Source organism: Neophocaena asiaeorientalis, unplaced genomic scaffold (assembly GCF_003031525.2).
Source record: "Neophocaena asiaeorientalis asiaeorientalis breed wild unplaced genomic scaffold, Neophocaena_asiaeorientalis_V1.1 scaffold45, whole genome shotgun sequence".
NCBI classification, from domain to species: Eukaryota; Metazoa; Chordata; class Mammalia; order Artiodactyla; family Phocoenidae; genus Neophocaena; species Neophocaena asiaeorientalis.
Window position 1 is genome coordinate 8297337 of NW_020174642.1, and position 21459 is coordinate 8318795.

At 45.4% G+C, this 21459-nt stretch overlaps 1 protein-coding gene across 1 annotated transcript in view; it reads right to left on the minus strand.

Annotated features, from left to right (window-relative positions):
• Nucleotides 1-21459, minus strand: part of DSCAM (DS cell adhesion molecule) — a 737093-nt gene that overhangs the window by 38719 nt on the left and 676915 nt on the right. Inside the window, exons 25-28 of the mRNA XM_024758431.1 lie at nt 19821-19919; nt 16794-16982; nt 14994-15284; nt 11421-11597 (exon numbers count right to left, since the gene is read on the minus strand). Coding sequence (XP_024614199.1) covers nt 11421-11597; nt 14994-15284; nt 16794-16982; nt 19821-19919 — 756 coding nt within the window. The remainder of the gene's footprint in view (nt 1-11420; nt 11598-14993; nt 15285-16793; nt 16983-19820; nt 19920-21459) is intronic.

A 21459-nucleotide genomic window follows, 5' to 3' on the forward strand; every position in this document is an offset into this window, starting at 1 on the left:
TCTAAATGAGACATACACACACACACACACACACACACACATATATATACACATATACGCATAAAGGTAGCATAAAAAGATAGGTACAAAAATACTCAGATCTGCTAAAGGTTATATTACAACCTATTCATTTGCCATTTTCCAAAAACCCAATTTTACTTTCAAAAGTCAGAACATTAACACCTTGAAAGTAATTCATTATGTAGTACAAATTCTACTCTTTTTGTTATCAAAATGAAAAAGCTTATGATCACTTAAAAAAGTCATTATTACAGAGCTACGCATCCCTTTGGTTGATCAAAGAATTGTATAAACAGCATATCACTGTGTCTGGAAACTTAGATGTTTATTTCAAACACAGAAAGAAAGCTTTTCTTTATTTCTTTTCTCTGAAGACATTATTTACCAAGATCTGGTTACCACCCCTGACAAAAGAAATCCTGCCTAAAAATGATGTAATTTTTTTAAACCTTTTTGATGGCATTGGTTTGAAATTCTAACTTCCCTTAAAATATAATTTGTTCTTTTTACACACCTTACCTGACAAAAATGAATGTTTCCTTTCTTAGAACACAAAGCCCTTCTTTATGATTTTCTTTCATTGCTCTCTAAAAAGCCTTGATGTTAAGTGTTCAATGAACAGAATTTTCTGGAAATGGATTCAGCTGTCTGTGTGAGTGCCAGTGAAGCGATGCATTTGTTGGAGCATTTTCATCTTTGGGGGCTAACAATTGAATGCAGTTGCTTTTATTTCAGGGAGCAGAGTGCTGTAATTGGGAGGTGTGGACTGTCACGGGAAGAGCCACACGTGGGCAGGCACCCCATGAGTCAAAGCTCAGCTTTTCAAGTCAGCCATGCCAGTTCCCACCTCGCAGCGAGGCCCCGGCTTTGCGCACAGATGGGTTCTGTCTGGGAAATGAAATAGCTCCCTTTATCCCACCCACGTGGCAAAGCAAAGAAAGCAAAACAGCATCTAATTTCTCAGCTCATGGCTTTATATTTATCTGCAAAGACAAAGTAAATATGATGAGCTTCTTCTCTTCCTGAATGATTTAACACTTACAAAGTAAATATACATATACACATATATAAAATGCCAGAAGCTTGGGATTAATTAGTTCTATGTAACAACCAAGCAGTGGCTAGTTCAATACTCTAAAAAAGAGGAAAGATTTCCAAAGAGTAAAACACTGTACTTCAGCTCACAATCTGAAGGAAACTCCTACTCGAACATCTTCAGAATGGACCTGCGTTCCTTGTTCTGCCATAATCATCGTTCTTTTTCTATTTCTGAAGTTAGTCATCACAGTTTTCTCTTCTATGATTTTTTTTTTTCTATCAATGCACCAAGGGATGGCAGCATCCAATGAGTGAGGACAGAGGTCCCTCCAGTACTGACGTGCTCTAACTGCAGATTTTCCACGTCTACAATTAGCAGGCATCTGCATCCACATATTTAGGTGCCCAAAGCCGTTTTGGTCTACCCTTCCCTATGCTTATCATCTTACAGTGGATCCCTTTCCCTTTCTGTCTTAGCTACTATTTCCTCCTTCTGATTCAACTTAAATTGTGAGAAACATTATATTCATGGAAACTCACTTCTTCTGTGAGTTCCCCTTTGAGGAAGCTGAGAGCTGGTGGAGTTTTAAGCACAGTGATGGGGTCTGGATAGCACAGTTGGCATCAAGGACCAGGCGTGAATGTCTTCTGGGGAGTGGGACCGAGTGGACTGTGGTCACAATTAAGCACATGCTAGGAATCTGGATTGCACCGGTTACTTTAGGACTGCTTGCCCATGTCCCCTTAATATCAGTCTGTGCCTGGGAATTACTGTGACCTCCTTCGGAAACCAGGAAACTGGGATCCGGATACATTCAGTCATTTGCTGCAGCTGAGCAGGAAATCATAACCAATGTCTGTTGGTTCAAACTCTTTTTAACCACTGTCCTCGAAGTCCTTTATACATAGAGGGGGATACATGTCGTATCCTTAGGAACACACAGAGGAGCAGACGTCTCATGCCAGCTGACTGAGGACACACCCTGGAGGCCACTGTGTCAGGCCGGGTGAGTCAGAAAGGATGGAAGACTGCCCACCTTAAAGAAAGCGTGGAATTTAATGGGAAGAGTGCTCCAGGGCACAGAATTAACTTGTGTTGGAATTCTGAGCTCCTTCAGGAAGCAAGGAGTCGGTCAGTTTGACTACAGAGAGAAGTTTCTAGGGGTGGTGGGGAATGCGGATGGTCAAGATGGTCAGGAGCTAAGAAAATGCAACTTTGCATCACTGACCATAATCTGGAAGCTTTTACCTGGGCCAAGCAAGGGGGGAAGTGGAGGAAGGAGGGCAGAGGTGGTGGCCAGTGGGTACAGGTTCCATAAACAGCATTAATCAGACAATGCAGAGTGCCCAGGTTGGGGGGCTGGGGGCAGGGGCCTGGTGGCGGGGAGTGGTTGACATGATAGTAGACAGGGGGCATCTACAAGAATCAAGGACCTACTGCGTGTGGAGGGGACAGGCAGAGGGACCGTGGGGAGTCCAGGGAAATGGCAAGATTTGGGATATGCAGGGCTGGGTATATGGTAACACAAGGGACAGAAACAGTTGTCTAGAAGGACTTGGAAGCAGCAATTTGGGCGCAGGCTGAGATGTTTGGCTTCAAACATATTGAGTCCTTTGACATATTAACATTAAGTTGGGGGACAGATTTGGAATCCAGTGTCCAGCTGGGAGATATGTCATGGCTGAGATGGGCTCAGAGTCTTCTGTTTATACACGGAGAGGGGAAAGAGAGATGGAATTTTGGACACACTTCTGTTCAGGGGTGAGAAGGGAATCTGGGATAAGTTAAGATAATCTATTTAAAGTCACGGAATCATGGTATCTTAAGAGCATTACAGACTTTCCAAATCAGCCTCATAATAAATGTCTGAATCCCTTCCACAGCGCCTTGGACAGAGGTTAAAATGAGCCAAGCAGCTGGATGCTCCAGGGATGGAGCGATGCCCTTGCTGCACGACCTCTCTTCCCACTGCTGACCTGCCTCCCACGTCTGTTGATGGCTCCCCACTCAACACATCTCCCCGGGACTCTGGCTCTTTTCTCTCTCCTCAGTTCAATTCTCATTTCCTCGTCAGCAGCTCCTTCTCTGGTCTCCCCAGCTCCAGACTCAGCCCTCTAAGTGACATCCCCACTGCAGGAAGGATCTGAAACATCCCCACTGCAGGAAGGATGGATTTGAAACACAGCCCTCACTGGGTTGCATCTGTGCTCTGAAACTCTCAAAGGAACCTCCCTACCAACAGGAATCCTCAGCTCAGGGCACCAGCCGCCCATGCTGGCCTCAGCGGTCTTTCCAGCTCGGTTGCCTCTTACTTCGGTCCACCAACCCTGTCTCTGAGTTTCCTGCTCTTGCATTTTCTGCCGAGACCCCCGTGACTTTGTTCCTCTGAGGCCCTTGGAGATGGGGCTTTGTCCCCACCCCTCCAGACAGACGTGACTTGCTCTGTACACCCTCCCAAGCCCGGCGGGTGAAGCTGGTGTTCTGGTTTCCTGGGCTTCCAAGGACATCTGCACCGTCTAACCTCTCTGCATCTGTTCAGCACAGCCTTTGCACCTTTCATTGTAACTTCCTGTTTTCATATTGTCTCTCTATTGGCCCTTTTGCCCTTATCTCCAGGCTCAGCCCAGTCACTGGAACAGTAAAGCCACATACAATTTTTCCTGAGGATACAATTAATCACGAGAGACACCTTCCTTTTCTTGTGTTGAAATCCCTTGGTGTAATTTCTATCTGGATATAACAACGACACCTTCTGGAAACGTTGAAAAAACCATTCGAATATTTCCAGGTAGTGCCACGCCCAAGTAGCTCGGCTTCAGTGTTGTCTTTTCTAGGTTGAATTCTCTAATTTTCTTGACCACTCCTCAGGTGGCATAATTTCTAGGTAATTCCTTACTTGGGTCTCTCTTTTATGAAAGACATTTCCCCCTTCCTTCCTTCCCTCCCTCCTTCCTTCCTTCCTCCCTCCCTCCCTTCCTTCTTTCCCTCCTTCCTTCCTTCCCCACTTCCATCCTTCCTTTCTTCCCTTCCTCTCTCCTTCCCTCTTTTTTCCCTCCCTTACACCCCCCTTCCTTTCTCTTAATCCCCCTCCCCCTTCCTCTCTCCCTTTCTTCCTTTTTTATAATTCTTGTCCCACATTTTCTGGTCTGAATAGTTCTCCTCTTGGTTCACATCAAAGTAAGACAGATGTTGAGTCCTTCTTCTGCTACCTGCCATCTGTTAAGATGAGAACATCATCTCAAGTCATCTTCTTCTTGCCCAACACAGCTCAACAGCCTTTTGTGTTGTCTGCCACTTTTTTCCACCAATTTCAGCTCAGTCTGAGATTTTTAGACTTTGTGACACCTTTGCTGAAGCCCCGGCTACTTCTCTGTGCCCATCCTGGGCTTTGTGCTCAGCTCTTCATCTTTCGGGTGGGGAGATGGTGGAGAAACACTACCAGGGTAGCCTAGTGATATTGAAAGATGGAAAAAAGCAGTTTCAAAAAAATAACATGTGCTAGCACTGTGAATGTGCAAAGAGGGCTAGAAGATGATAATGAAAGGAGAATTTGGGGATCAGAAGGTAATTGGTCACCTGCCTTTAGGAGAGCACTTTCATTTGAGTGGTGGGGAGAGCAGTGAGACTGAGGATTTGGGAGCTGGTGAGACTCAGTGTAAATAGTTGAGTATCAAAGACTCTTTCAAGAGTTCAGTGGGGAAAAGAAATGGAAAGAAGGGCAGCAGGTTAGAAGATAGGCAAACAAGAAGGAATCCTTTTTTTTTAAAATATAGGGGAGCCTGAGTGGTAGCGAATATAGAGATAAAAAATAAATAAACCAAATATTTTTGATGGGCAAATATAAAATTATAAAGTCACTATTGATTCTGTGTTAATATATCTTTTAATTCTACGTTTCTTTGATACATCTTTTTAAACTAGCTTAATATGGATGTGACAGGCTTTCTTTCTTGAATGTTCCAAAGCTGAAGAAGTTTCACAGGAAGAGAACTGGGTAGACAACAGTGATTTCGGCTCTCCTGCTAATTCTTCCCTAACTGATGTGTGATTTCCAAGTTCCCTTCAGTTTTCATGTCAGTAAAATAGAGCATAACAGTGTCAAGTTTATTTGCACCTATTTGCACAGCTATTAAGACACTAAAGCAAGATAGAGTATAGTAAAGCCTTATGGAAAAGGAAGAAGAGAGAAAACATGGAAAGTGCTAGCACTCTGTCAATGAATACACGGTTCAGTCAGTTCTTGTGAAGAGGCACCTCGGCTGGATGAAGAGCCTCGCAGTGTGGTCTCCCGGGTTCCGTGTTCTTTGTGGACCATCGCTCCTGTGGGGTCTGTACGTGGCATGAGGGGTTCTTATTAACAAGGCAGCATGGGCCTCCAACATTGCAGCTGTGGCAGTCCTGAGTGCATACGCTAATGTTTCTTTAGAAAGGACGACTCTCATTCATCGCCACATCGTTACATTTTCATCTCCGAAGAAGTTCTAGTTGAGTGAATGGCATCTGCTTTGGTTCATACCTCTACTGAGCAGTCACTAGCACACACCCACAAAAACATAAAAACCAATTTGGCGGCAGCAGATGTCCCCCTGCTTTACCATCTCTCAAAAGCTCTTATTGGCAAGCTCCCTCGCAACAATCCCTGCTTTCTGTGGAATTTAAAGGGGTCTCATAAAGTAGCTATATTCCTAAGGGCTATAAAACCTGCATTTACATTTTTACAAGGTCGCAAAGAGGACTCCTGATCATCAGCTCAAATGAAAGCTGATTCCAAAATCATGACAAAATATATATCCCAGAAAGAAAACTGTATAGACTTGCCATCTCAGAAAGTTGCACATACAAACACGGAAGAAACAGAGCACGTGGGCAGAGGGCAAAGCCCAGGGTGACCCCAACTCTCCCCATCCTTCTCCTGCGCCCCCCCACCCCGTCCCTCACTCCATGGCTGCACTTGGCCTGGCCCTGCTGCCATCCCACTGTTCCTTTGTTTCTCCACACTCAGACACAGAAACCCCTTTTTAAAAATTTAGTTCTGCCATAACACATTTGAAGTTTTGAAAGGACAAGTTTTTTAAAATGAAGGTCAAAAGGAAAAACGAGAGGAAGGAAGGAAGAAAACGCAAACCTGAGAACTAAAGTTTCAGAGTAGAGGCTTCTGATCCCATCTAAGCCCCAAACTGGGCATTTATGAGCTAGGCAATGAAGTCTCTGCGGGTGCCTACCTCCCACCCCTTCACTATGGAGCACCGGAGACCCTTTGCATACGTAGGACTCAATGCATCAGTGCCACGACCATCTTTACGCAAGTCTACCTTGAGTCCAAGGTCTTCGCACTCCTAGATGCACACCTTTCTTCCTTTACATTATTGAAGTTCAAGCTAAGCTTTGGTCTTACAGATGAGGAGAGATTTAGCTCATTTGCAGGGCAGATTAATGGAATATTAAACAGTCGTGGCCCACCCCTTCAGCTGTGCCTGTGGAGGGCTCCAAGGTCACGTTCTCTCTGAGAACGGCCTCCTGGAACTAATGGGCCTTAGAGTGTTAATGCACTTTAAAGCAAGCTTAAAGTAATAAATAGGCTTCTGTTCAACGGAAGAAGGCCATTTTGCCACGGAAACATGGTCAAGTTTTCTGTCATACACTGATTTTTATCTTTGGCTTCTTTGAAGTCTTGGAAGTAGCTTTTTGGCTTGACGCTGCCCGTTGACCCATACGGGTTGGTGCTTTGCATCCTCTTGGGTAAACTCATACTAGAGGGGGAAGCTTTTAGTGATCCTGGACCTGTTTGCTTGACATGGGAATCAAAGTTTTATAAGGTTGTGTCTGCTGGGATCATGGTGATTTATTTTATAACCTTGCACTTCAAAGGATCTAGCGGTGGGGGAAAATCAGGGCGTGACTTAAAGCAAAATGTGGCTTCTGAACTCCTGGATAAGGTTACAGATTGTTAAAAAAATGTAGCACTTGAAGACAATTTAGACTTTAGGAGGTCACTAGGCTCTAAAATTAGTCAAGCGCTCAGGAAGGAAGAATATAGGTTGGCTAAATTGCTTGAGTCCCATTTTCTTTCTTTCTTTTTTTTTTTGGATTTTTACATAAAAGCACATTTACGTATGGAGCATTCACTAGGTTGCTTGTCTATACGGTGAAACAAACCTGCTTAAAAAGATTGAGTACCATCTAGCAATCAAACAAGGTCTATGACAGGGAGTTGACCTTACAGTGTTCATTAGGGACCCTACAGTATTTTCCTATAATCCAGATTTATTTCCAGTTTTGATCCTGATCAGTAGTTGCTCGGGCAACTTTGACATATTATTAGAAATGTCCTTATTTTACACTATAAAATATTGTATGAAGCCATTCAATCTGTAAATATATTTGAACTGATTCTAACCCAGGGATAGGATCTGTGCCTTATGTGGGTCAGGTAGTAACTGGATGATTCTACTTATGAACTCTGTTTAATAGATAGGCACCTACTACCGTAAACTCTGTGGCTGTGCTTTCTTTTCATGAGAGAATTGGAAACATTTTGTGTTATTAATTAACATAACATTTCAAGGGCCCTTCAGGCCTAAAAGACAAAGATCTTTTGGGGGCAATGTCTGGCCTTTCACTGATTTCCCCCTTAACAGCCCTAGTCACTTGCTCTGCCCTTTTATGACACAGTTTTCAATGTTAAAGAAAGATGAGTCTGTCCCTTGAAAGCCTTTGCTGACCATTCTAGGACAGAATCTTAGTAACCTTTTTTTCTCTCTAGGACATAGCCAAAATCTTGTGATCAAATAGAAATGGTTAATAAGAAAATTTTACTGTTGGTTTTAAAAAAATGTTACACCTGGCATGTGGTAGATAATCAATGAGGGTGTGTTGAATTAAATATTTCAGTGCATCCAAAGTAAAACTTGCCATTTGGAAGGCGATGGAATTAGGTGTCCGATCATTTTGCCTTCTTGCTGCCCTCTTGTCAGACTCTTGATTTGGAAGCTTTTATTAAGCACGTAAAATGCAAGACTGCAGATACCTTTATGCCCTGCAAGCTACTTCTCTGGAATACTTTGCTTCTCAGCATCTCCCATGAATACATCTTCTTTTCCACAGCACTTATTTTCATCCCACTGAAACCTTTGTGCTGGCTCTATCTCTTCTCTGGCACAAAGAAAGCAAAACCATTTCTGGGGAATGAAAGGCTGGACTCGCTAATGTAATGTATTGCTTTCTTTATGAAGACCAGCTACAAAATAGTGGTGTCAAATAGCAGAGATGCCGACAATAAAAATGCCAGCCCAGGATATTTTCTGGACAGAGGCCTTGCAAAGCAATAACTAAATTACAAGGGACTATTAAGAACAAAAAGGAAGGATGTCGCACCTGTCATCAGTCTAACTCAAATACACCAGGAAGAGTCAGCAACATCTTTAGCATCTTTTCCTTACTCTTGGTAAAGCAGAATGAAGTTGAGGTGCTTAAGTCATAAGTAGAAGAGGAAAATCAAACAATAGTTGGGGAGGTAAAAGTAAGCAATGGGGACCAGGGGCAAAAAGAAAAGGTGAATTTGGGAGAGGGTGGAAGATGCTGGGAAGGATTTCCTCAACGTTTAACTCATTTGCTGCCAAACGCTTGTCATCAAATAGAAATGATGGATTAGAAAATGTTACCATTGATTTTTAAGAACGTTATATGGGCAATTCATAGCCCTCTAAGTGCAGCCAGTTAGACATGGCTGTCTAAATGCAACAAAAACACGCCACCCTGGTACCTCTATAACGATGTCCCTGAAGTCCACACAATGGGTTTCTGTTTTCGGTGAAAGAGGGGTTATAAAAATAAAGTCCTTTTGGTATATTTTTTTTTTTTTTTGCGGTACTCGGACCTCACTCCGAGGCATGTGGGATCTTCCCAGACCCGGGCACGAACCCGCGCCCCGTGCATTGGCAGGGGGACTCCCAACCACCGTGCCACCAGGGAAGCCCCCTTTTGATATTTTAATCACGAACACTTGTGAATGGAATCCAGCACAGCTCACCTGATATTGAATTTCTCAATAGATTAGAACATTATGTTTTTGTAGTGCTGTTTTCTGTAGCTCTTGAATGCCCCCCCCATCCTCCCTAGCTGTGATGAATCACCTCCTCTTTTATGCTTAGGTAGGATTTGTTTGTTTTAGCATTCGTGACATTTTGGCTCTTTTCCTGGTACCTGCCTGTACGTCTGCCTCATACACTAAACCTAAAGTTCAGAAGGCTCTTTCTTTTCATCTTGTACATCGAGCACCTAGCACGGCCCTTAGGATATAGGACTCACTCAAGAGAATCTGCAAAATTAAAAGGTAAGTGGAGAAGGTGATTTAGAAAGAATATTTCAATGAGATTGACGGTTCATCTGAATTATTGGGCTACAGAAGGTGTAAACGGAAGAACTATTAAAGTGTGCAGATGGAGTGCCATGTACTTCAGATATTTTAATTTGTTGGCCAACTAGAAGCACATTGATAGTAAAATGGGTTAGAGTCCCATCAAAAGGAGTGCTCTGGCTACCTGAAGACAGGTGAAAATGTCCCCATGTTCTGCTGTTCTAACTGGACTACAGTCAAATCAAGCATTTACACAAGTGGTCAATGTTTTCCAAGTCTACCAGCCAGGCTTGGGGATATCCCAGATGTAGAATAGGGACAGGGCTTCCAGGCCTGTTCCTCAAATGCAACTTTGAAGAATACATGGGATGTTGCATACTCCTCACTGCACTGATATTAAAATGCAGGCAGCTTATATATACATTTTACCAAGAAGCGACGTGGTTAAATACCCTGACAGGTAAAGAGGAGGGACTCAGAGCACTGTCCTGCACAGGGCTTTGCATAGGAAAGAACTCATTGGCCTCACACTGCACAGCCAGGGTAGGTAGGGCTGTTGGCCAGAAGCTGGAAGAGCCCTGTAGCACAGAATCTACAGAGCCAGACATGGGAATAACGGTGCTGCTGACAAAGGCTCCCATCTGGTCCAAGATCTCATCTTCCATTCTTTCCTTCTTTTTTTTTCTTAGTTAAAACAAAACTCTTAAACCAAGCTTCAGCTCTGATTTCTCATTCAGTGAAGTGTGTGTTTCCTGCCTCACAACGCTTTCCCAGGACCGTAAGCCCTCAATTTCCATTTCCTGGCAATAAAATAGTTCTCATTTCCAGAACCAATCTGGAAGGTCTTTTTAAAGGATACCCTGAGAAAAACCACAATTCGAAAAGAGTCATGTACCGCAAAGTTCATTGCAGCTCTATTTACAATAGGCAGGACATGGAAGCAACCTAAGTGCCCATTGACAGATGAATGGATAAAGAAGATGTGGCACATATATACAATGGAATATTACTCAGCCATAAAAAGAATGAAATGATGCCACTTACAACAACCGGGATAGACCTAGAGATGATCATACTAGTCAGACAGAGAAAGACAAATATTATACTGTATCACTTATATGTGGAATCTAGAAAAAAAAAAGATACAAATGGACTTATTTGTCCATTTGTAAAATAACGAAAATAAACGAAATTGAGTTACTTGTAGTGAAGTGGATGGACCTAGAGTCTGTCATACAGAGTGAAGTAAGTCAGAAAGAGAAAAACAAATACCGTATGCTAACACGTGTATATGGAATCTAAAAAAAAAAAAAGGTTCTGAAGAATCTAGGGGCAGGACAGGAATAAAGACGCAGACGTAGAGAATGGACTTGAGGACACCGGGAGGGGGAAGGGTAAGCTGGGACGAAGTGAGAGAGAGGCATGGACACATATACACTACCAAATGTAAAATAGATAGCTAGTGGGAAGCAGCCACATAGCACAGGGAGATCAGCTCCGTGCATTGTGACCACCTAGAGGGGTGGGATAGGGAGGGTGGGAGGGAGACACAAGAGGGAGGAGATATGGGGATATATATATATATGTATAGCTGATTCACTTTGCGATACAGCAGAAACTAACTCATCCTTGTAAAGCAATCATACTCCGATAAAGATGTTAAAAATAAAATAAAATAAAAATAAAGGAGGCCGTAATTGGTGGCCTTGCTGTGGCGGCTCAACATTAAAGAGTGGGGTTGGCAAACCCTCGTGAAAGTCATTCTCTTTGCCTGCCTTGCTGGAGACGTGAAAGAGGTTGGCTTTCACTCAACTTCTGAGTCGTAACATTTGCATGACTTGCGTGTGAGGCCCCGCCGTCCTGCTGCCGGCACATCACAGGTCACAGAAGCAGGCAGCGCGGGGAACCTGGCGCAGAGAGGGTAAGGCACTCCACGGGGCCGATTCCCTCCTAGCCAGCCGTCTGTCCTGCTTTGTGGGGGGGGACGGCCGAGCCTCCACTCACCTCTCAGCCTCTTCAGCCTCTGCTCCCGTCTCCTCCTCCGAACCACCAGCAGGAGTACGAACAGCAGCAGCAAGCCCACCAGGATACAGGAGATGGTCACCAGCATCTTGAGCCCTTCATTGGTCGCCAGCCCTTCATCGCTTTGGACAACTGACTTAATGAGTGGAGGGACTGTACCTGAAAGCAGGGCCATGATGTTAGGCGGCAGTTAATGACGACAGCATGGCGGAGTTTTTAGGGATGACGGGTTACCAGAACCGCGCGAGTGAGCGAGGGCGTCCGCGGTGATGGGGATGAGAGGAACGCTCCCTCTGAGTCCTCGTTCATTCCTTTCCTGCCTCGCTCCCCTCCTACGCTTACTCTACGGAACGTCGAACCAGAGTGTGCGCGAAGGGCAGAGCACCTTGTTTTTTGGACAGGGACTTCATTTGGCAACGTACTGCTGGGTGCAGACACTTGAAAGCATGAGGTCCAGGCTGGGCGCTTAAAAGAGCCACACACACTTCCGTGGAGTTGAGCGTCACCCAGAGCACAATTGAGAGGGGCTGTTTGAAAAGCTGCACATCAGAGAAGGAACAATGGGTTTGGCAAGTGGACAGAAGGGAGTCTGTGGGGAGACGGTACCAGATGAGCCTGCTTAAAGGAGCTTAAAATCTCTTTCTGTTTGGTTATTCACTTGCTTTTTATCACGGGTGTAAGGCCAAATTTACTTCTAAAACTATTTCCGGGTATAAGAGTAAAACCAACTCTTCAAAGGGGAGCCATCCAAGTCTCTAAAGCAAAAGCTACTTATTGGCCCACATAAAGCTGTGAAATTCAGATTATTTAGAATTACAAGGAAACACCTAAGCAGACTGAACTCTGAGCTGCGTTAAGCTGCCTTCTGCTCAGAGGCTTTAATACAATGGGTGCAGAGATTCAAACACAGGCATCCACATTTTATGGGGCCTGCGTTTTGGCACCGACCATTATGTAAGATGCTCCAGTCCACTGTATCTTCCATGTAAAACAAGGACCAGGAAGTCAGTGATTCAGGAAAAATAATGCAAAAATAATGCAATTTCCCTCTGAGCAAAAAGAGTCTTGTCCTGCATTTAGTGAGTATAGCAGGGACAATAGAATGACGGGTCCCTTTGCTATCGGCTAAGGCCAAGAAGATCATTCTTGCAACTTGATATAGAGTGCTTTGGCTGCAAACCCAAGTCTGCAAATGCTCAGAACCCACATAAGAGGCACGTAAGGGGATGCAGGTGAGGATGGGCCTGCAAAACCAAGATGACACAGGACCAGTGGAAACATTTGGCTGAGGAAATGGCAGAAGAAAGAGTCAAATAAAGCCACGGGCGGATCTGAAATCTGACTGGTATTGATAGATATAAAGCTAATGGTCAACATTTGTCGTTCCTAAAATGAAAAAAAATTCTTCAGGCAGAAGTGACAAAAAGGATATTAAAGCTTTATATCCACAAGCTTAGTTCAAAAAAAAAGGAAACCTTTTTTCAAGGAAAATATACATATGTATTCTTATTTCTAGTGTAACAAGATTATTTCAGATTTCAGAAAATTTTAAATGTAGCTCCCAGGACTTTTTCGTGACTTAATCTAAGATCTTGGATAAAGTGAGAATATTTCTTTTCGAAGACAAATATTTAAGATCTGCAGAGCACTTTGTAAGTTAGAAGGACAGTTTCAAATGTTGCATGCGAGTGGTTTCTAATTAAATGATTAGCTGTGAACCTGTCACGGATGTGCACCTTGAAGCCCCGTGCTCTGGACCACACAGATTACGAAGAAGCTGGGCATCACAGCGTGATAGTCGTAAGGCAATTAATGGACATCAATCATCTAAAGTAAGAAATATACTCCCTGCCCAAGTGTGTACCCTGCTAGCAAAGGGCTTTGGGGAGCCCTTACATGCTAGGGAAAATGGTCAGTGTTGAAGTCCTTTATTTTGTCAGATCAAAGAATGAAACCGTGTTGGAGGAGAAAGCAAGTTGTCCACACTGCTCTGCGGTGGCTGGTGCTCTGTGACGGGACCTCTTGGAGTGAAGTCGCTTGTGATTGAGGCTAGAAGGTTAGAAAGACGTAGCCCACGAGGATCAGAGCTTTTGAAGAGAAGCCTCACTGTCCGGGAGCTGGACCAGGTGCCTCAGGAGCTGCCGGGCCCAGGCTGGTGTAACCAGCACCAGGACTCCCACCTTGGCACCTTCCTGCCTTCACCCCACCCAGGCCCTAAATGCTGTGGGCGACCCTGGGCTCTGGCTGAGGAGGGATCTGTGGGGAGACGACCTTGGTGGGAGACTCAGGGGTGGGTTTACAGTGTGCCAGGGTGGGAGGAACAAGCCCTCGGCTGGCCAGGACAGTCCAGGAGAAAATGGCAAAGGGAGGAGCCACGTCTACAACACCTCTGGAGCATCCTTTGGTCGTGTCCGAGGGTCCTTGGGTTTACGTACACTCTTTTCTTAGAAGAGGATAACCTGCACTCCAGGGAAGTTCCTGCCAGAGTATTGATTAAGCGAGATCCCAAGTGCACGTAAGCAGAGGAGCGAACACCCCTCAGCCTGTCTAGCGAAGAACAGAGTATTGGGGTGTTAGCTCTGGCACAGACTTTTTGGGTAAGTCATCAGCACTGTGGTCCAACCCGACTGATGGACACTGGACAGGGTCTCTGAGGGAGCTAAGCCCGGAGCTCCAAACTGTCTGATGAATGGTGGCCAGTTTTACCCTGTAATCACAGCACCTAATTCAACCCTGCCTTTCCCCGAGTGAAAATCACTGCAAGGCTGCAGAAATCAGCATCAACTTGCTGCCAGTTAGGACTTTCTGAAGTTTCCTGACTGCAGAACAGTCAATGTCACGCCACCCTTTAGCTTCACTGGGCTTGGCATTTGTTCAACATCAAGAAATGGCCCTTATACTAGTTGGAGCAAAAAAGGATAAAAATTTCTATCACTTATTTTCAGTCAACTAAACGTCACAAGATACCTCACCTGGTTTTCAGAAAGCCCATGCCAATTGCATGCATGTGTGCATATGTGTGTGTGTGTGTGTGTGTGTGTGTGTGTCTACTAACATCCCATGACATTATTCTATTTCCATCAGTGCCTCTATTTCTGCTCAGAGACTAACATAAGCTCCTTTACTGATGGAAGACTGTTTTTGCACATGCAGTTGAAGGGCTAAATGAGAGCAAAAAAGAAAGCTGTTATGTGGATTGGGATGGGGTGGGAGGAGGGGAGGGAGACAACAAAAGCAATGTTAGCTCACAGTCATGACCAAGCACACAACCACGTGGCACAGAAGGCTTCAGCCCCAGGAGAATTCACTCCTGCCCCGAGACTCCCTAACGAGCTGCCTGCGGGCCCTCCGTCCCTCCTTCCTGGAACATGGCCAAGGTCACGTGGGTACCTGGTCTAGGGAGCCCTGGGGGCAGCAGACTGAAAGGCCCCAAAGCCTAAGGGGATCGGCGGGCACGAGCCCCACTGTGCCGAGGATGGATGTCAGATGGGGGAGGGACGGCGAGCAGGGGCACACATCCCAAGACGCAGAAGGGAGGCCAGCCGGCCAGCTTACTGCCATCGTAGTTGAGCGTGGCGAAGTTGGCCTGCTTCTCGGCACAGCCAGCGCTGTTGCACGCCCTCATCTGCAGCTCATACCACGTGGCTTCCTGCAGGTCGTACAGGATGTATGACTTGGAGAGCGAGGTCCGCTGAGCCGTGGTCCAGACCGTGGTCCCGAAGGGTCTGTACTCGAGTGTGAAGGAGGTGATGGGGCAGCCGCCGTCATTCCAGCCGATGAGGTTCAGCCTCACGCGTGTGGTGTTGATGCTGGCGAAGAGTTCCTGCTCCTTCGAGAACTGGGGCTCTGCGGGAGAGGGCACAGAGGCGTCCCACGTTTCCCTTGGGCTGCTTTCGTCACAGGCGAGGGGCTCAGTCCAAGTCTGGGTAACGGGCTGCTTGGCCACTATTTATAGGGATCTTACAGACTCATGTTCCCCAGGTGTGAAAGGGAACTCTGGGTGGGTAGAGGTTGTTTTTGTGAATCTTAGCGTTAGTTCCCTGAAGGACAAAGCTATTCTCATGTATGCGCTTCCTTGAGTGTTATTTTTTAAAGTTGAGAATTATGTTTTATTTAGTAGACAAAACCGAGAACTTAAGCCCAGGATGCAGCCTCCGGGTAGCTCTGAGGGACTGATCCGCCTTGAGTGGTTTTGAAGGAACCACTGTGATGTGCTGGGCTGACCCGTGTCCATTCAGGGACCTGACTCAAGAGAAGTCAGACTTGGATTTGGGAAGTACCCACAGGCATCCTTGCTATCCAAGTGGCTCACACTGGAGCCCAGGGACCCAGTGGGTATATATTTCTGCATAAATCAACCCCTCATCATCTGAACCCTGGTACACGTCATCCAAAACTCAGGTGCCGCATCCAAATAACGCCTTCACTTTCGAATCTCTTGCTCTCCTGCCATCCCGTCCACACCACTGGATGAGAGTCAGCAGTGAGGAAACCTACGAAGACCCTCTCCCCGCCCCATCACGTGCACTCACGTGCAGCCATGTCCCTCCCTCCTGCTGGTGTTTCTGAGCTGCAAATTTCACCCCTGAACATCACTGCCCTGGGGTTCGCCTCCCTGAAGGTCCATTTTCAGAGGAAAAACCGACTCACACTCAAGGTTCACAGTCTACCCCGGTGACTTCTCACCTGGAAAGTGGGGCCTGTGAGGCGATCTGACAGTTATAGGTGGAAGGGGGTGAGGAGACTAAGGGAGAAGGTCACCCCAGAAGAAGGTGAGAGGGCAAAGAGCGCATTTCACGACTACTCAGCCTGGGAACTTTCTGTTGGCACCAAAGCCCTTGATTTTCAAACGACACTCTTTTTTTAATATATTTATTTATTTTTATTGAAGTATAGTTGATGTTCAACGTTGCGCTAGTTTCAGCAAAGTGATTCAGTTATACATCTATCTATCTATTATTTTTCAGATTCTTTTCCCTGAGTAGAGTTCCCAGTGCTCTACAGGAGGTCCTTGCTGATTATCTCTTCTGTGTACAGTCGTGTGTGTATCTGTTCATCCCAAACTCCTAATTTATCTCTCCTCCTCACTTTTCCCCTTTGGGGACCATAAGTCTGTTTTCTATATCTGCAGACACTCTTCCTTTAAACTGCAAATGAAATAATGAAAAGAGAGAACCAGAATATTCTGTACGGACTGGCCATCTCTTTCAATACCCTGTAACACTGCCAAACCCATCTGGGGAATAATAAAGTTCAAACTCACAAACATGTAAATGTATGATGCATCTTTTCTGATTCCAGTCTCCCCTTTGATTTGGAAAACAGGAAATCTAGAAATTAAGAAGGCTTACATACCTTTTCCTAATGTTTTCGCTTCTATGATTTCACTTATGCGCCCGGGTCCCACTCCATTTTGTGCGGTAAGAGTGAACTTGTACCAAGTCCCACATTTCAGATTTTCCAGGCGGTAAGAACGTTCGCTTGGGCTGATGGGAAAACTTCCCCACTGCTCACTGTTATCCTCAGAGTACTGCAATATGTAACCTTCAGAAAACAAGAAATATTCCGAAGAGCGTTATTTGCTTTCTATCAGAAGTTTGCACCCTGCATGGGATGCGTTCTCAGAATTTGCACATCTTTGGAAGGGAACACCTGAGCTCTTGCTGACTCCAGGAAACTGAACCCAGGCTGGGAGAAGTACTGTGATGATATATTGACTATGAGGTATTTAGGCCACGCCAGACGTTACTACGGTGGGATTGCTGGATAGCGCGAGGAAGATAAAACCACTTTCTGCCCATTCCCTTTAAAAGGTGTAACTGGGCAGCAGGGAATGGATACTGAATCTCTAAATATCTGACCTTGCAAGCACACGTGCCGAATGCCAGGGGATGGGCATGGTCTGAAGCTGGGTTCTTTTTAAGAGAACCAAAGCTCTGAAAAAGGGGTAAGTTAGAAGTGGGGGTAGGAATCTCCTCAGCCACGCCCTCCCAGTCCACAATGACTGTGCCAGACATTGTCCACAGCCGATTACTCACATCACCTCGCATAACCCTGTGGATTAGTAATTACGATCTCCGCAGTGCTGATGAAGAGCCTGAGGTCCAGAGAGGTTAGGTGACCACTCTAGGGTCTTATAAGCAAGATTCAAATCCTACCGCCAGAATCTGAAGCCTGCACTCCTGTGATCACTGAGACATCCCTCCCTGTTATGCCTTCATCCCTGTCAGCCCAGCCGCCTTCCTGGGGAAAACATCCTGTCTGCTCTGTCCTTGTATCCTAAATGTTCACATCCAGGCAGCCCAGGACTGGCCTGCCTGATGCATGGTGTCCTTACACCAGCACACTGGCATCCTCCCTCCTGCCCATGGAATTCCATTTTTGACACCAGCGACGAAAGCACATCTCACCCCCACGCTACAGAGCCTCTGAACCCCCAGCTGGTAGCAGTCAGTGTTTTCCATGTGCCTCTCATGAGATCACCCATCTCTGATGCCCTCCTTCTGCAGCCACGGTCAGTATCATCCCACTGGCTTCCTCCCCTCTGGCCCCCTGCAGCCTTGGGGTCCCTCCTCCCTCCTCAGCCTCATTTTCCCTTCTGTGTTCCTAATCTGCAGTCCTGACAGCTCTCTCAGTGTCTGATACGTGAATGATGCATCTGGGTCAGCTCCCCCGTCCTATCCCGACTTCGCCACCTCCCTGGTGCCCTACGCATCGGGGGGATTGTACTTTCCTTCTCATTTCCTTCATCTAAACCACTTCTAGGAAGCTTTTCTAGCTCTTGGAGATGGGAACCCCCGTGTCAATAGCTTTGGCCACCCCCTGTGCTTCAAGGATCCCTGGTCGCCTTTGCCTGGAAACCCTTCATTACTAAAGTTGGCTTCAACTCTAAGACCTTCTGCTCCGACACCCTTCCTGTACTGCCTCTCCCATGATCTCACACTTACAGAACCAAGACTTCCTTTCCTCTGAGCCTGGAGTCCTAGGGTCCCTTGGACTCCTGCCTCGGTGCCCCATTTTTTTTTTCATAAAATGCTTCTCCACCTAGCCTAGAACCTCTGGTAGAGACCATTTCAATCAGGAGCCTGGTTTCACTCACTCTTGTCACTCCTCACCGCACTTACCCTGCCGGTCACCAGCTTTGCTGACCCGTGATCCACTTTTCTGCCCCACTGTCCGAGATCACTCGAGCGACTCATTAAACCGTGATAACTGTGACCCCTACACTTTGTGCCATTCCTCTGCAGCTGGGGCCTTGCTCACGCTTAGCAATGGCTTTGTTTCTCGATTAATGACTCCCTGTGCATTTCCCACGGCAGCTGTTACAAATTTTTCCCTCTCCTCAAGCCCACAAACACATCCTCACCCCTAATCATCCAATTATTCAAAAAAAATAATCTCACCTTTCTCTTCGCTAAAAAAAGAAAGATCTTCCCCTTTGCCCAGTGGAGTGCTAATCAATGTTTAACAACTGGCTCTTGGGGAAAAAAAAAAAAAAAGCCTTGATGGGTAGCATTTCTGATTTCTGCAGTGTGTAAATATCCCCAGCCGGGCTGTGGTCACCGAGGGCAAAGTTGGGAAGAGGGGCGGCAACGTGCTCTCATGGGCTGGAGGGAGATGGCTCCAGACACCACTGGCCTCACCCTAAGATGCCCCTGTATTTCCTGTTGTCTTCTCGCCTTCCTCCTCTCTCAGAAGAAGGATGTCCTCTGCCGGCAGAACTCTATCCGTTATCCTTTCCCACCTGCTTCTACGACCCCTTTTGTCCCGCGGCTCCTTAACCCCGTGCAACCTCGGTCTCCTCTGGGCTCTCTCCCTCCCCTTAGTCTACAACTTGCTCAGAATGTTCTCCCAATGCCACTTAGGCTGGGATCATTACGCTAACTCATTCCTTCAGTAGAAACTCCCTTAATTCTTTGCTACTCTGTGCTAATTGCAAAAGCTTTGTGCAAATAGACCGCTTCCCATCTTTCAGTACTTTCTAAGTCAGAACAGTCACTGTGGTTACTTAACTGACGCACTGAGTACCTGAATGGATGGTACAGCGCTGACAACATGGGGAAGAAGCACAGTGCAGCATCTTGGGGGAAGAGATGACCACATTTTTTTTTCTTTCTTTTTTTTTGCATGTGTTAATATGTCACTCATATTGCATGCATGATACTCATGAATGGGATTCCTTGGATGAATGGGTGAGTTTCAACAAATACCATAAAAGTAGATGTGTGGTTTTTTGCATAGGTAATGGAAGAATTAATTATACGATGAGTTTGGGGGAGAAAGAAACTAACACATAACGGTTACTTGATAAATATGTGTCACTTATCTGCCCGTGGATGATGACAATGAATCAGCTGTTGTGGGCCACCTATCTCTCATTACCTCTGATAGAACTGCCCCCGTTGTCCCCAGGAAGCCATGAAAGGGTGATGGAGGAAGAGGTGGTTTTGGAAACTGTAAGCCGAGGCTGATCTGGTGGAACTAGGGAGGAAACAGTTTTTAGAAAACAAGAATTAGTTGTTCACATCTTCAGTCTTCTGTAACAGTCATTTACCAAATGATTTTTTAACAGCCATTTATTAAATAAGTGTTTCAGGTTGACAAAATACGTAATTCACTTCTGTCAAAATGTCTATTTAGTTGAAATCCTGGGCTAAAGAGATAGAAGAGAATCATCCCATTATTTAAAGAAAATTCAACCACATTTCTACTTGGATTTATTTCCTCATTCCCTCACCGATTCCTTACATTTCTGAGTTGCTCACCACTAATCGAAATCTTCTGTGAACTTACTAAGGATCCATGCATTATTTTACTCTAAATTTCAGCCATGGTTCAAGTGAGAAAGGTAAATGGCACCCACTTAGCTTTTCAGTTCTCAGCGATATGAAAGGGGGAGAGGAAGCCTGGCTAGTGGGAAAAAAAAACTGCAAAAATGTCCACTACTTCACGTACTCCCCTGCTCAAGACGCCACACACACACACACACACACACACACACACACACACACACTCAGCTCTGAACTCAAAGGAGTGCCATTGAGTGACATCACAAAAACTTGAATAGTCATACAAGGTTTGAAATACATACTTCTAATCAATGGGCCTCAGTAATATTTTGGATTAGCTCTGCAGACAGCAATACTGAAGAAGTTTAGAAAGGTTATCCAAATTATATAGAAACTTTCTCATAAAATGTCCTTCTCTTTTCCTCCAAGAGAAGCCTGATATATTAAACCAGAGCCATGAAAAATGGATTCATCTCTTCAGAGTCATCGTATAGTGTCTATCTCCAAAAATGCCCTGAAATCTCCTGACTTCAAGTTATTTGAAATTCCAGATCAATTTTGCATTATTTAAAAAAATATATAGTTCTTCCCCTTCCCTCCCTCCCACTGAGGACAACATTGGTTTTATTTTTTACTTGCTGTGATTTATTAATGTGATAGCACTTAAATCCGGAGACTTTACACTTTGATTTTTTTCTACTAATAAAATATCACTGTGCATCTAAATTTGAACCCAGTCAGTGGCCATCTGGGATTTTATACATGATTTTAATTTGACAATCTTAAATTTGTCACGTACTTTTGGTGTATGATATCAAGAAAAATTACATACACTGTATTAAACACACAATTAAACATTAATGCCCTACAGAGTTTTAGTCAGTGTCCTTTTAATATACATTGCATATGACAATTCAGTTAATTAGCATTCATAAAACACCTCAGTTCAGACTTTCTTCTTGCTGGTGTTTTCTGGGTTACACTTGTACATGTGTGAAGTAAATCCTGCAATTAGTGGGCATCATTAAGAAGGGCTTTTTCAGGGCTTCCCTGGTGGCACAGTGGTTGAGAGTCCACCTGCCGATGCAGGGGACGGGGGTTCATGCCCCGGTCTGAGAGGATCCTGCATGCCGCGGAGCGGCTGGGCCCGTGAGCCATGGCCGCTGAGCCTGCGCATCCGAAACCTGTGCTCCGCGATGGGAGAGGCCACAACAGTGAGAGGTCCGCGTGCC